At 42.9% G+C, this 16,471-nt stretch overlaps 1 protein-coding gene across 2 annotated transcripts in view; it reads left to right on the top strand.

Moving 5' to 3' along the window:
- Positions 1-3,850: 3,850 nt before the first annotated feature.
- frmd3 (FERM domain containing 3) overlaps positions 3,851-16,471 on the top strand; it is a 150,482-nt gene continuing 137,861 nt past the window's right edge. For both annotated transcript variants that reach the window (XM_078396200.1, XM_078396201.1), the window contains exon 1: positions 3,851-4,298. In XM_078396200.1, coding sequence (XP_078252326.1) covers positions 4,194-4,298 — 105 coding nt within the window. In that variant the 5' untranslated portion in view covers positions 3,851-4,193. The remainder of the gene's footprint in view (positions 4,299-16,471) is intronic.

A 16,471-nucleotide genomic window follows, 5' to 3' on the forward strand; every position in this document is an offset into this window, starting at 1 on the left:
GTACAATGTGGAAAAATCTTATTTTATCCACTTTAGTAAAAAAAACAGTCATTTTTGAATGGTGAGAGATTGGAAAATATTGATGTTCAAAGGGACATGGATGTGCTTGTACAAGATGCTGAAAGCTAGCATGTGGGTGTAGCAAGAACGCAAAAGGTATGTTGGCTGGCCTTTTTTTGTATAAGATTTGAATACAGGAGTCTGATACGCTTTAGCCCTAGATCATTTTTTGTAGGAGATGCCATAATTATGCCTTAAACCATAAATGTATAAGTGCATTGGATACTATGTTGGAACCATGTTTGTAAATAATGAATAAATAATGACAATACTGAGAAGGAGAAACAATGAAATGCAGATGCTGATTTACAAAAAATGACACAAAGTGCTGGAGTGACTTAGCGGGTCAGGCAGAATCTCTAGAGAACAGGTGATGTTTCAGGTCAAGACCCTTCTTCAGACTGATTATGGTTGGGAGGGGGTAGGGAGGTAGAACGCTGGAAGAAACGAAGGGCAGGACAAAGGCTGGCAAGTGACAGCTGGATGAAGGTGAGGGGCTTGCTGATAGGCAGATGGTTGGACAAAGGCCAGAAATAAAAAGGCAAAAGGTGTGAGATAAAGATAGAAGAGTTGCAAATTGTGAAACCAGATGAAGGAATATAGTGGAAGGGGAGCGGAAATAATATGTGTGAATCCAGGTGGGACACAGGAAAGGATGGTGGGGGGGGGGGGGGGGGGGGGGCAGGGGAATAAAAGGGGAGTGCATAGTTGGTCACTTAATCTAAAATTGTAAAACTCAATGTTCATGCCATTGGGTTGAATATGAAATACTGTTCCTCCAGTTTGCATGTGGCCTCACTGGCAATGGAGGAGGCCCAGGCCAGATAAGACAGTATGCGAATGGAAGGGGAGTGAAAATGGTTAGCAACTGGGAGATCCAGTAGTAGATGAGGTTAGAGAAGGTGCACGTGAACTTCTGGTCCAACTGAGTAACGTCTCCCCACGTCTTCATATGGGATTTTATAGAATTGGGTGAAAATATCAGCAGAGGCTATGACTATTCTCCTGAAGTTGTATAGATTCTAGAATTGGGAATAGGTGCGAATCTCAGCTATTTAAAAAAGATGAGAGATAAAAATGGGGAAATTACAGTACAGTAATCTGGTATACATTGTCAGGAAATTACAGATCAGAGTGACTGAACACCTCAAAAAATGTAAGTGGCAAAAATCATCAATATGGACTTGCAATAGATAAATAATTTCTGACCAAACCAATTGAATGTTTAACATAGTGGATGGAGGAATGTCTATGAATATAACTTACCTGCATTTCTGAAAGGTTTTTAATAAATTTTCTTGGGAGACTAGGATGAAGTTGAAACTCATGGAATTGAGGACAAAATATGGACCAGATTAGCTGAGTGACAAGAAACAAAGGATAATAGGTATTCAAAATGGTAACCTGTGATTTGTTGATTCTGGGTAGGACCTATCTCTGGCAAATGAATTGTGCATCATATTAGAAAACAACGTATCCAAATTTGCTGATGATTCAAAACAAAAGGCAGCACTGTAAGTAATATAGATGAAAATATTAAATTACAAAGTGATTACTTAAGAAATAAATAAAACAGTGACAATTAGATTCTGATGATCAAAGTATGAGGTCCTAGAAAAGATAGAAAATGGGATTTTCTAAATGCTGGAAAACATAGAGGCAGTGACAGTTCAAAGAGATTTGGTGTCTTTTTGGATTGATTCATTGGACATATACAGTCTTTGGACTATATCAACAAGGAAAATAGAATGTTGTTTTTATATTTAGAATATTAAAGACTATAAGTTCTGGCAGAGCCCCACAAAGCCCTGATCAGTGTCTGCACTATGAGTAATTCTGTCACCACAAGGAGGATATATTTTGGCAGGAGTACAGCACAGCTTTATCAGAAAAAACACCTGGACTCCTTGAGTCAAATTATGAGGCCAATTACACAAATTAATATGTTGAATCCCCTGGTATTCAGAATAATGTGATTTGTTTTGCACAATCATCATGAACGGTGTAACAGTCTCAAGGTCTACCACTGTTGCTTTGTCCCTCTGGTTGTGCCTGAAATGATAATGCATACAAATTTAAGCAAACTCTTAACAACATTACTTGATGTTAAGATGTTTGGACGTTTCAAGTTACCAGCCCTAGGCATATTAAACGGGTATGGATCTGATGACAATGATTTGAACTGAAGCTGCCGAAGAATCAACCGGAGAAGTATATTCTAAAAACATCAAAATGGATAGTTATTGTGGAAATCTCTCAAATGTAGGAGGCATAGAACAAATCCATTGGGCACAATCCAGAGAACAAATCGGTTGATTTTTTTTGGTAAAGTAGAACATTTCTAATGGTCCCGTATGAAAAATGGCAACTGACAGCTGTGTTGTCATCTGAAAAAAGATGTTTAGTTATATCAGACAGTGAGAAGCAGGAGAGACAGTGTCATAGTCATAAAATATGGAAACAGGCTCTTGGGCCCACATCGTCTGTGTTGGCCATGAATATTGTGTACTAATCCTATCTTCCAGTATTCAGCTCTTGCCTTTCAATGCTATTGGATTGCTCAGTTAGAGACATTTGAATGCTTCTGTTCCCCCCAGTAGGGCATTCCAGATTTCACCCTCTGTTTAAAAGAAACAAAATCCCCTGTAACTCTCTTGTCCTTTATCTCTAATTTAGACCCAGGCGAGAGACAACTCTGTCAAGGGACAAAGTTTCTCACCATCTCTACCCCACTCATGCCCCTCATATTTTTTAATATAAATTGAAGGAAGAGGAAGGATTACTATGTTCTGGAGGTTTCTACTATGGATCGGGAGTTTGAAGTGGACCCAGACATCAATGGGATGTTGAAGCTGCAGGGCGGCGGCAGCTTATCTAATCTTCGGATCTCGCAGCCTTCGGTGGGAAAAGCCTTTCAGACTCAGAATTTAAAATTACTTCGGCCATGATGTTCATATAATAGAAAAGACAAAGGAAAGTAGATCCAGCCTTCTCCATTGCAACAGAAACAAACCTCTTGTCACAGCTAAAATACCACTAAGACAACGGGTTAGAAGGATGAGGAGACCCGTGGAGAAAGTCGCCCAGCGTACATAGCATTACTCCTAATAGATTTGGGCCGGCCCCATATCTGTTCTTTGTAATAATTTACGAGGATATACGTACTATGCAAACATTGTGCTTCCAATTTGCATCTTGAATTTAGAGGGAGAAATTATCTTTAACAGAATGTAATTGTCTAACCGGATAATGCACAATTGTGGAATTCTCTGCCTCAGAAGACAGTGGAGGCCAATTCTCTGAATGCACTCTATCTAGCTCTCAAGGATAGCGGAGTCAGGAGGTATGGGGAGAAGGCAGGAACGGGGTACTGATTGAGAATGATCAGCCATGATCACATTGAATGGTGGTGCTGGCTCGAAGGGCCGAATGGCCTCCTCCTGCACCTATTGTCTATAATTTCTAATCGTCCCAATCAAAAGAGGGAGGGGAAAGGTGAAATTGTTATAACAACTGAAGCCGTCAATGTAACCACGCAAGTGCAGGAAAAACAAGTTCGGAAGAGGGAGAGGGGTGGGAGCAAGGAGAGGAGAGCGCTGATGTCTGCAAGAGCGGTGCTGGCGACCCTTTGTTGTCCGGGCGACGCGCGTCCCCGCGCTCCCCACCTGCCGGAGCGCGCGTGCACGGCGGGCGGCCACCAACCGCTGCGATTGGCTGCAGCGGCTCGGAGCCTGGAGCGCGCGCCCTTCCCTGTGTGTGTGTGTGTGCGCGGGCACGTCGATACAATACAGAGCATCCTTGCAGGCGGCGCATACACACACCAGCCAGCTAGCAGCTTGCACGGTGCGAAGAGTGTGCGACTTGCAGCAGGCTCGCATTGTTTGGCAGGGGTCGAGTCGTCGGAGTTTCCACGGGTTGCTGTTTATTTTCATGTTGCTGTTTAAATGTCAGCGATTTCTTCAATGAAGGTTGAGATAGGGAGGCTGACGCAGTCAGCGTTCTTCTCCATGTGCCAGTGTTTTCTTCCTAGTACGATACACACCCAAGGTTTTCCTCCCCAGTTTAGTCGAGACATGCTCGATTTTGAGACCGGCGCTTCCTAATGATTACTTAAAGAGGAGAAAGGAGGAAGAATGAAAATGCTTCGCTTTCGCAGTTCCAGCATCAAGTCGTTAAGTCAAGAGATCAAATGTACAATCAGACTCCTGGATGACACTGAGCTACCTTGTATGATCCAGGTACAGTAGCAAGGATGATAGGTTTAACATTTAGAAATCCTGCCACAAATAAACTCGATCAAAGGTACTCGAATGATGGGTGGGATTTTTCTTGTGAAGGATCGTTGAAATTGTATTTTTTAAGCAATACGTTATGTACAGTTTATTATTTGCTTATGAAAAGGTAATCTTTTTTTCTAGGAATATCTTTGCTGTGCATTTATGACAGATATTTAGCGTGGTAACGAATAAAGCAAACGATTGAAGCTGCGGAAACTCTCCCCTCCCCTTTACTATAGAGTGACAATGACCACATTATTGACACCAATGAAATGACAACGATTCATCATTACTATTACTAATTGATAGAATGTTAAATAACTAGAATGCGTTTGCTGATTCCAGCTTTCGCCTTACCTGAAATTATTCGCTTTAAATACGCATAATATATTTGTGAGTGTATGAGCACGTATGTGGTTTTAGGTCTATTTACCATGAAAATCACATTTTATTACATTTTAAACCTGCTGGATGTCAGTTGAATAGTTGTGTGTGCAAGATTTTGTACTAAATTTGCTTTCTGTTATTTATACACAACATGTGAAATGTCATCTACTTGTGCCGACTGATATGGCGATGAATTTATAAGTTTAAAACAAATGCATATGTTCCATATATACTTTCCAAAATTAAATGTTGTTGAAATGGGATATTGTTTCCATTCAAGCAATGAATAATGTTAAATACAGAGGAAAACATTTCACAAGTTTCATGTTTCAGTTTCATCATGTCATTTAAAGCAATCATTCATATATTAAGGTTTATTTTCCCATTCGTGCTTACTGATGTGATTTGGCAAATTTGTTTAATTTAAATTCCTTAGATATCTGTGAATACAAATTTAAAGGTTTTGTTTGGGACTTGCTCTTAAAATCCATGCTGAAACTGAAATTAGATGGCGCTTCTTGGCTCAGTTATTGTAAATTATGGTCTTTATAGATTAGCAAATAAAAATCCTGTAAAAACACAACATATACGAGGAGTGAAACAGATTCAATATTTCATCTTGAAGACTTTTCAACAGAGCTGGGAAAAGTTAGAAATAAACCAAGTTATAAGCTATAAAGAAAGAAGGCTGAGAGAATGAATGCAAAAGTCTGATTTGGAATCGTAGAGCCATACAGCACAGAAACTGGCCCTTCTGCCCAACTTCCTCACGCCGACCAAGCTACCCCATCCACTAGTCCTACCTGCCTGCGGTTGCCCCATATCCTTCTAAACCATTCCTGTCCATGTACTTGTCCAAATGTCTTTTAACTGGTGTTATAAAAATACTGTAAATACACAATGGGTCAGGCAACATATATGAAGAAACAGTTAATATTTCATCTTATTGGTTTTTCATCAGAGCCGGGAAAAGTTATTTATTGTTATTCATAATTGAGATTAATATATATGAACTGGGTCACAGTCCATATAGGTGATGGTGCTGGGTGATGGTGGTGATGATGCTGGGTGAAATGGTAACAAAGGCTAGCAGAGAATAAAAGGGTGGGGGAATGGAATCTAAATGGACAAACAATTAGGATCATGAGAAGGCTACTCTGGTCCTTCAGCCTGCTCTGCCATAGAGTCAAATACAGTAATATGTAATCTGATTGGAACTCCTCGATGCAATCCCACTTATTCTCGGCAGCCTTTCACCCTCTTGCTTATCAAGGATTTCTCCACCTCTAAAATTATTCAAAGCCTGCTTCCAATGACCTTTGAGAAAAAGAGTTCCAAAGGGAAGAAAAAAGAAGTGTCTTAAAGGAGCGACCCCTGGTTCTCTCCACATCAACCCTGGCGACTGCCTCCGGATTTCAAGTGTTTCATTCAAGTTGTTCTCTGCCTCCCAGCCTGTCCAACATTTCCTCATAAGACTATTTACTGATTCCATGTATCAATATTGTAAATCTCTGACCTAAAACTTTTACATCTTTCCTTAAATAAGGAGATCAATACTGTACACAATTCCAGACCTGGTCTCACTAATGCCCTTGATAAATAAATTATAAACTTCCTCACTATGTATTGATTTCCTCTCACAATAAACTTTAACATTTAAAGAGATTTTGTAATTGGTTAATATACCGAGGTGGCGCCTGTATGTGGTGACATGTTGCCAGCAGCACAGCAGGAAATCATCAAATAGAGTAGTTTGCAGCTTACCTGTATAAAAGAAACAGCAGAAACCAGCGATGCAACTGACATGCTGCTCATGCATTTAAATGCATTAGTGCTATTGCGATCTACCGGTTGCAACAGAGCTGCTGAGTGTAAAGGAATTCCCGAACGCAGGGGAAACCCCGTCCTGGCAGAGCGTCGCAGGAACAGTAAGTACTGCACCTGGAAACACCGGGGAGGCTTCCATGGTGTCCGGAAAAGTGGCCGGTGGGCAGGACTACAAGTCAGACTGAAACGCAGGGGACTACGACCCCCTCTCCCTACCATCCTACTAGTCAATGTACAATTACTGGAAAATAAAGTGGAGGGCTTAAGGTCAAGGCTGCTTTACCAAAGGGGGCTGAGGGAATGCGCTGCGTTCTGTTTCACAGAGACATGGCTCACCCGCAACTCCCCAGACTCAGCCATCCAGCCTGAAGGTTTCTCCATCCATCGTATGGGCCGTACGCAGACATTGGGAAAGGGAGAGGCAGGGGCACCTGCCCCATGGCCAACACTTCGTGGTGCTCAGACATGGCAGTTCTGTCTAACTCCTGCTCTCCGTAACTGGAACATCTGGCGATGAAGTGCCGCCCCTTCTACCTCCCGAGGGAATTCACCTCCATCATCCTGACCGCGGTCTACATCCCACCCCAGGCAGACGTCGGTCTAGCATTGGAGGAGCTGCACGCCATGGTCAACAAGCACCAGACAGCGTACCCTGAAGCGTTTACCACCATAGCCGGGGACTTCAACAAAGCCAGCCTGAAAATATAAATCCCAAAGTACTATCAACATGTTGCCTGCAGTACCAGAGGATTAAGCACCCTTGACCACTGCTACATGACCATCAGAGATGCCTATCGCTCCATCCCTTGCCTTCACTTCGGGAAATCCAACCATTTAGCGGTGCTGCTTCTTCCTGCATACAGGCAGCAACTGAAGAGTGCACCCCCAGAGGTGAGGACTGCACAGAGCTGGTCTGGGGAGGCAGAGGAACAACTACAGGACTGCTTGGAGTCAGTACACTAGGCAATGTTCATGACTCGGCAATGGACCTGAATGAATACGCCACAGTCGTTACAGACTTCATAAGGAAATGTGTGGAGGACCGTATTCCTACAAAAACCTTCCGAGTGTTTCCTAACCAGAAGCCTTAGATGAAGCAGGAGATCCGCATTCTTCTGAGGACCAGATCCCGGGATTTTAAGGCCTGGTGACGCAGAGGTCTACAGGAAGTCCGCATACAACCTTGACAAGGCCATCAAAAAGGCCAAAAGGGACTTCTACTCAAAGCTGGAGGATGGAGTCGATGTTCGGCAACTGTGGTTGGACGAATTACAGATGGTGATAAGTCAGAGTATAGAAATGAGATCGACCGATTGACCAAATGGTGCCAGCACAACAATCTGGCTCTCAATATCAGTACAACCAATGAACTGATTGTGGTCTTTGGAAGAGGAAGGATGGGGACCCACAATCCTGTTTATTATCAATGGGACGATGGTAGAGAGAGTCAAAACTTCAAATTCCTGGGAGTGCATATTTCCAAAGATCTTTCCTGGACCCAGCACACTGATGCATTCATAAATAAACCACATCAACACCTCAACTTCCTGAGAAGATTAAGGAGATTCGGTATGTCAGAGAGGATTCTCTTGAACTTGTACAGGTGTACAGTAGAGAGCATATTGACTTGTTGCATCATGGCCTGGTTCGGCAACTTGAACGCCCAGGAGCAGAAAAGACTGCAAAGAATTGTGAACACTGACTGCCCAGTCCATCACCGGCTCTGACCTCCCCACCATCGAAAGGATTTATCGGAGTCGCTGCCTCAAAAAGGCAGCCAGCATCATCAGAGACCCACACCATCCTGGCCACAAACTCATTTCACCCCTGCCATCGGGAAGAAGGTACAGGAGCACTGAAAACTGTAACATCCAGGTTCAGGAACAGCTTCTTCCCTACATCCATCAGGCCTCAAATAAGCTCTGAACGACAATAGACATTATTATTATTATTATTATTATTATTATTACACTATTATTGTTTGTTTTTTGAGTATGTGTGCATATGTGTATATATATATATATATATATATATATATAATATACTTATACATATGTGTGCGTACTTGTTTGTGTATATATACACACTGAACTTTTTTTTCTCATTTCTCATATTGTTTACAGTGCACTATGTTTACATATTCTGTTGTGCTGCAGCAAGTAAGAATTTTATTGTTCTATCTGGGACATACGACAAATAAAAACACTCTTGACTCGACTCTTGACTCTTGAGGATACTACTAGCCTTTTGCCAAACATGCAGCAAGGCACGCAGATCTCCCTGTATCTCAGAGCTCTGCAATATCTCACCATATGATTTTATAAATTTTCTATCAAATGGACAATTTCACATTAAACCGTTCGGTCATTAGCAAATGGCTTCCTGCTGTGAGGGGGAAAAAAACTAGACACTAGAAATACTAGAAGACTGGAATGGCTGATTATCTAAAGTTGTGGAATTCAGTGGAAGTGCCACTAGCGTGATGCCACCCCAGACAATCTCCCTCCCTTTCAGCATTATTAAGAGATCACTCCTGTGGGATGCATTGCTTCACTCTTTCATCTCCACCAAATCCCACTTCCCGCCTCATTGAATTTTGATTTTGGATAAATGAAAGGTATACTGGAGTAAGGGAGAACATGGATTTGAGATTACAATCAGATTGGCCATGATTTCATTCAATGATAGTATACTCCTCCTAATCTGTATGATGCCTGAATTGATCTCATCTCTGCACAGGATCCCTATCCCTCTATTCCCTGCACTTGCATGTGCCTGTCTAAAAGCCTCTTAAACACCACTATGGTATCTACCTCCACAACCATCCCTGGCAATGCATTCCAGCCCCCCTCCACCTTCTGTGTAAAAAGAAACTTGCCCCACACATCTCCATTAGACTTTCCCCCTTTTACCTTTTAGCTATGACCTCTGGTGTTGGACATTTCTACCATGGGAAAAAGGTTCTGACTTTATTGATGCTGCTCATAAATCTAGATCAAAGATCACTGCTTAAAAGTAAGGGACTGCTCATTTAAGACATAAAGTAATAAAAATATTCGATCAAAGGTTTCTGAGTCTTTAGAATTCTTCTCCTCAAAGGGTGGAGGAAGCAGTGGCTTGCATTTATTTAATGCAGAATTAGATAGAAGCTTGATAAGCCAGATCCCATTGTACTCTTTTAAAATGATGGGATCTCCTTGAACTGATGTCATCTTTGTGGTGATGGGATTTTTATATGTAAATTTTGCTCTTGTCAGTTCATATTGACACATAGACAAGCATAGGGTAATATGTTTCAAATTTAATAAAGTTTCAATTTACACTTTTAGTTGGGCATATATAATTTTGTTTTTACTGTTTACCTTTCCTAGTTCTTTCATAATTTTCTCTGTCTACCTTTCCTGCACCAGTGAACAAAAACCTAGATTTTCAAGTCCCTTGTTATCCTGATAATACTCTTGTTTCATCAATGCTGCATCCATGTTCTGAGACCAATCGATTTCTTGCATTGGAAAACTCCAATCAACAATTTTCATTTATTTTGTACTTTTCACATTATGAAGTATAAATATACAAATTTGACCAAGGAGGAGGTGAAACTTTGTTGAAGTAGTTGGGTTTTAAGAACTATTCTGAAAAGGAGCCAGGGATTGGGAGCTTTCAGACTGTAAATCTAGCAAATAGGGTTTAGACTGTTGACCATAGAATATTCAAAGTTGGGTCAGAATGGGAGCTTTGATGGCCCTGACTGCAGATGGTTCGATAGCCCCGACCGCGGGAGAATAAGGAGGGAGAAGATTGAACTTTATTATCTTCCATTAAAGTGAGGAATGTGGGGAGCCGCTGTTGTGAATGTTTATGTAAACTTTTATTTTATGTGGCTGTGTATCTTGTTGCTTTTCACTTAGTATGGCTGTATGGTAACTCATATTTCAGTGTACCTTAATTGGTACATTTGACAATAAACTGACCTTGAAATCTTGAACAGTTAACCATGCACAAAAGGATATAATTACAGGAATGGAGAGTTCTGGGAGGGTTTTAGATCTGGAAAATATTACAAATATGGAAGAGGCTAATCCAGGGAGGGATGTATAAGAAGGAACTGCAGATGCTGGTTTACACCGAAGATAGCCACAAAATGCTGGAGTAACTCAGTGGGGCAGGCAGCATCTCTGGGTAGATTCCTGCTATCCAGAGATGCTGCCTGTCCTGCTAAGTTACTCCAGGATTTTGTGTCTATCCAGGGAGGAATGTTATCCCTGGAATCAATATCTTAAATTGAAAGTTTGAGTCTGAATTAACATATGTACAGAAGAATTTTAGGTGAACTCATTGTGAAAGTAAAACTCACTGTCGAAAGAACATTCTACCTGAAAATCCATGTCATATATATCTCCCATTGGGACGCTGAATGTAATTGAAAAACATGGCTGATGTAGAATTTATTGAACAGTGTGCTACAGACGCCAGTTTTCAAGAGACTGACGAGTGATCATTGTATCTGATGTTACAAAGGACTTTATAACTAAAGCCAACATTTTATATTTGCATTCCTGTTTGTCCTTGAGTTTCTGTTCATTCAGAGAATGGGAGAAAAGCAAGAGCTGGTGAATGTTTTGGAGGATAACTTAATCCATGTGTACGGCAATGTTCTTGAAATATTAGTTTTGTCTAATACCTAAATCTCAATGCAAATTACTTAAACACAAACATTCTATGGTGATCTTATGGAACACGGAACGGAAAAATATATCAATTTATTCACAAAATGCTGGAGTAACTCAGCAGGTCAGGCAGCATCTCGGGAGAGAAGGAATGGGTGACGTTTCGGGTCGAGACCCTTCTTCAGACTGATGTCGGGGGTGGGACAAAGGAAGGATATAGGTGGAGACAGGAAGATAGAGGGAGATCTGGGAAGGAGGAGGGGAAGGGAGGGACAGAGGAGCTATCTGAAGTTGGAGAAGTCGACGTTCATACCACCGGGCCGCAAACTGCCCAGGCGAAATATGAGGTGCTGCTCCTCCAATTTCCGGCGGGCCTCACTATGGCACTGGAGGAGGCCCATGACAGAGAGGTCAGACTGGGAATGGGAGGGGGAGTTAAAGTGCTGGGCCACCGGGAGATCAGTTGCGTTAATGCGGACCGAGCGCAGGTGTTCAACGAAGCGATCGCCGAGCCTGCGCTTGGTTTCGCCGATATAAATAAGTTGACATCTAGAGCAGCGGATGCAATAGATGAGGTTGGAGGAGGTGCAGGTGAACCTCTGTCTCACCTGGAAAGACTGTTTGGGTCCTTTGATGGAGTTGAGGGGGGAGGTAAAGGGACAGGTGTTGCATCTCGTGCGGTTGCAAGGGAAAGTGCCCGGGGTTAGGGTGGTTTGGGTAGGAAGGGACGAGTGGACCAGGGAGTTGCGGAGGGAACGGTCTCTGCGGAACGCAGAGAGGAGAGGGGATGGGAAGATATGGCCAGTGGTGGGGTCCTGTTGTAGGTGACGGAAATGTTGGTGGATGATATGTTGGATCCACTGGCTGGTGGGGTGGAAGGTGAGAACGAGGGGGATCCTGTCCTTGTTGCGAGTGGGGGGAGGGGGAGCAAGAGCGGAGCTGCGGGATGTAGAAGAGACCCTAGTGAGAGCCTCATCTATAATGGAGGAGGGGAAGCCCCGTTTTCTGAAAAACGAGGACATCTCGGAAGCCCTAGTCTGAAACACCTCATCCCGGGCGCAGATGCGGCGTAGACGGAGGAATTGGGAGTAGGGGATAGACTTTTTGCAGGGGACCGGGTGGGAAGAAGTGTAGTCCAGATAGCTGTGCGAGTCGGTGGGCTTGTAGTAAATGTCCGTCACGTACAGACCCTTTGGACAACAATGTCTGTGCCAATCTAATGTCAAGATAAACTAATCATATCTGCCTGCACATGACCCATATCACTACATAGAAACAGAAAAATAGATGCAGGAGTAGGCCATTCGGCCCTTTGAGCTAGCACCGCCATTCAATATGATCATGGCTGATCATCTAAAATCAGTACCCTGTTCCTGCTTTTTCCCCATATCCCTTAATTCCTTTAGCCCTCAGAGTTAAATCTAACTCTCTCTTGAAAACATCCAGTGAATTTGCCTCCACTGGCAGAGAATTCCACAGATTCACAACTCTCTGGGTGAAAAAGTGTTTCCTCACCCGAGTCCTAAATGGCCTACTCCTTATTCTTAAATGGTGACTCCCCCAACATCGGGAGCATTTTTCCTGCATCTAGCCTGTCCAATCCTTTAAGAATTTTATATGTTTCTATAAGACCCCCTCACATCATTCTAAATTCCAGTGAATACAAGCTCAGTCGACCCATTCTTTCATCATATGTCAGTCCGCCATCCCGGGAATTCACCTCGTGAACCTACGCTGCACTCTCTCAATAGCAGTAATGTCCTTCCTCAAATTTGGAGACCAAAATGGCACACAATACTCTAGGTGCGACCTCACCAGGGCCCTATACAACTGCAGTAGGCCTTGCTCCTAAACTCAAATTATTTTGCAATGGCCAACATGCCATTAGCTTTCTTCACTGCCTGCTGAACCTGCATGCTTACTTTCAGTGACTGATATACAAGCACACCCAGGTCTCATTGTACCTCCCCTTTTCCTAATGTGACACCATTCAGATAATAATCTGTCTTCCTGTTCTTGCCACCAAAGTGAATAACCTCACATTTATCCACATTATACTGCATCTACCATTCATCTGCCCACTCACCCAACCTATCCAAGTCACCCTGCAGCCTCATAGCATTCTCATCGCAGCTCACACTGCCACCCAGCTTTGTGTCATCCGCAAACTTGGAGATGTCACATTTAATTCTCTCATCTAAATCCGTCAGCAAGAGGAGGCAGAGAGATGAGCAAAAGCAGTCTCACAGTCCAAACAGGGCTAGTGGACTACCTGGGAAAACCTGGAGCATCATAGGCTTAACAGGAAGGATATGTGGGAGATGGAAGGAAACCGTCTTAGCTTCATCATCAGAGCCACCTACGATGTTCTTCCCACACCCAAGAACCTGAACCAGTGACTTGGAGATGATCCATCATGTTCTCTCTGCCAAACCCCAGCAACGTTAAGGCACATCCTCACTGGTTGCAAACCCAGTCTTTCACAAGGCTGCTACATATGGAGGCACAATCAGGTCTTGCGACAACTGGCGATTACCTTGGAAGGTAGGAGAACTACCACCAATGCCCTCCCTCCCCCAATGCCTGGTTTCTTGAAAACCACCCATTTTGTAAGAGCAGGACAACTTCCAGAGAAGCCATTTGCAAGAAAGGAACCGACCCTCCTGGACACTGCCCGGGACTGGAAAATGCAGGCTGATCTAGATCAGAAGCTCATATTTCCACTAGAGATCATCACAACTAATCTCACGCTGGACCTGATCTTGTGGTCAACCTCACAGAAGTCCCTGTACATCGTGGAGTTAACTGTGCCTTGGGAGGCTGCAGTTGGTGAAGCGCATGAACGAAAATGCCTGAAGTATTCAGACTTAGCAGCCGAGGCAAAACAACGCGGCTGACGTGCCCAGGTGCTCCCTGTAGAGGTTGGTTGTAGAGGGTTTGTAGCCATGTCAACAACCAGACTCCTGAAGGGAATGGGAGTCCGAGGACAGGCCTTCCGGCAAGCCGTCAGGTCGCTGTCAGAGGCTGCCAAGCGAAGCAGCAACTGGCTGTGGCTGAAGAGGAAAGACTCCAACTGGGCTGCAAAATGACCAGCAAGAGGGGTAAAAACGGGGGGGGGGGGGGGAGAGCACCTGGGATGCCAGGTATCGCTGTTGAACCCTCTGGAGGTGTCGTGGGCCTATCAACGAAACACCAAGGAAGGAGGGTGCCCACCTGATGACCCCAATGAAGTCTTTACCCCTACCCCCACTCAAGAGATTAAGAAGGTGCCGATTACAGTAGGGATTGTAATACCAAGTCCTATAAGCTCAACTAACTAGGAATTATCTTCAGAGCCTTTGATATCTTAATATATGTTCTGCCTGACAATAATTTCCACTGCTTTTCTCCCCCCCAAGTCTTCGTAAACGTTTTGCAGGTTAGAAATTAAGCTAATATCTTTTAATAAACTCTTACCTTTCTGAGTTATCAATTAATTGATGACAAAGTTCATGGGGTGAAATATCATAGAAATTCCTGTCTAAATATATAGCTTAACAGTGTGGATCCATATAGAGCAGTTCATAATGTAACATAATGAGACAATATCAGTGGATGGCTGCTGCGTAGTTTAATCTCAAAGGAACAGCACCTTTTGAGCAATATGCAAGTATTCATGAGGCAGCATGCATTTCTCTGTTTGACCTTGTGTTGCAAGCTTTCAGCATAAAATGCCACTTCTATTCAAGATATCCTTAAAATATTTGCAGAATTCTTACAGCAAGAGCAAGCAGAGCCAATGGGCTGATTACTAAATAGTAAAAGTTACCCTTGGGTTAAACTAGTGTAGTCACATCAGTTTGCTATTATTTCTGACAGTCCAATGTCTGCAACTCCTATTCTTCCCATTGGTTCTTTGGTTGGATTTCTTGAGGCCACAAGGCCGTATTTTTGGATAGCTGGATGTGCTGTCCTGAATCCAAGTGTTTAAATGACTGTGAGAAACGCCCTGATCACTCATCGATAATGAATTCAAATAATTTATAGCAGTGTCACTGTCATTCTAATGAACATTTGTTTGGCTTTATTATATGCATCTTGGTCCCGTTGGATTCTTTATCGTGATTTATAGATTATAGTGTGGATTTCAGAATTGTTGCCTTTGAGCCAGACGACTGCTACTTCAGACATTTGTTATTACAGCCTTTCTGGTGAGAAATAAAACCTAAATCCTGTATGTTCTCTTTAATGGACATAAAGGCCAGTAATTTTTTAGGAGAGGCTTGTGCCTGCAATTTTCACCCTCTGGCTACTGATTATGCATTTTGTGGTTCCCTGGGGCACATTTCCTCAAAGCTGACCTGATTGGTGAGGTCAAGGGCATTGTAGTAACCCTGCCCTTGAAGTCGATTCTCTTTGGAATGAATGGTGGCAATGAAAGTAGTCTGTATCTCTAGTGAGCTGCCAATGGAAGCTATAGAAGCGGATACATTTATGACTTTCAAAAGGCTTTTGGGAAGATACATGGTTAGGAAGGGTTTAGGGGGATATGGGCTAAATGCGGGCAAATTGGACTAATCTGAATGCCAACTTGCTCCCCATGAACAAGACGGGCCCAAGGTCTTGTTTCCATACTGTATAGCTCTGTCTATGAAGTCTGTGGGGGAAAGGCCACCATGGAATGCATTATCAATGAAGCAAAATCTGTTACGTTTCATTGGTTTTGCAGGTCTGAGATCTCTAGCGAATGGTGATGTTTCTCTGACTTAGTTTTAGTTTAGTTTAGTTTCGTGATACAATGTGGAAACAGGCTTATAGTCCCACCGAATCCACGCCAAGCAGCGATCACCCATACACTAGTTCTATCCTACACACTAGGGACAATTTACAGAAGCCAATGAATCTACATTTTAACCATATGAGGAAATTGATTGCTACCTCAGAATGATGTATTTCCTACTATTTAAGGATCCAAGCAGTTTTGCTGGCTTGGACTCTTGAAGGTCATTTGTGTCAATTTGCAGAACGATATGACTTGTCTTTCTGGATAATTTGGCATCCCAGCAAATGCTTGCTTCGAATGAGTCTGAAGAAGTTAATTCAAGCCTTGTTTCTCATCTCTATAATTTTGATTGAAGTGGGTCGTCCATTCATTTAACAGGTGGTTTTGATCAGTAGATGGAGGAACCAACCCCGAGCAATGTTTTTTTCCCCTCACACTCCAGATCTCCAGAAGCCAGATTTAGTGCCTTAGCACAGACGACCGCCTGTTTT

The sequence above is a fragment of the Rhinoraja longicauda genome, chromosome 3 (assembly GCF_053455715.1).
Source record: "Rhinoraja longicauda isolate Sanriku21f chromosome 3, sRhiLon1.1, whole genome shotgun sequence".
NCBI classification, from domain to species: Eukaryota; Metazoa; Chordata; class Chondrichthyes; order Rajiformes; family Arhynchobatidae; genus Rhinoraja; species Rhinoraja longicauda.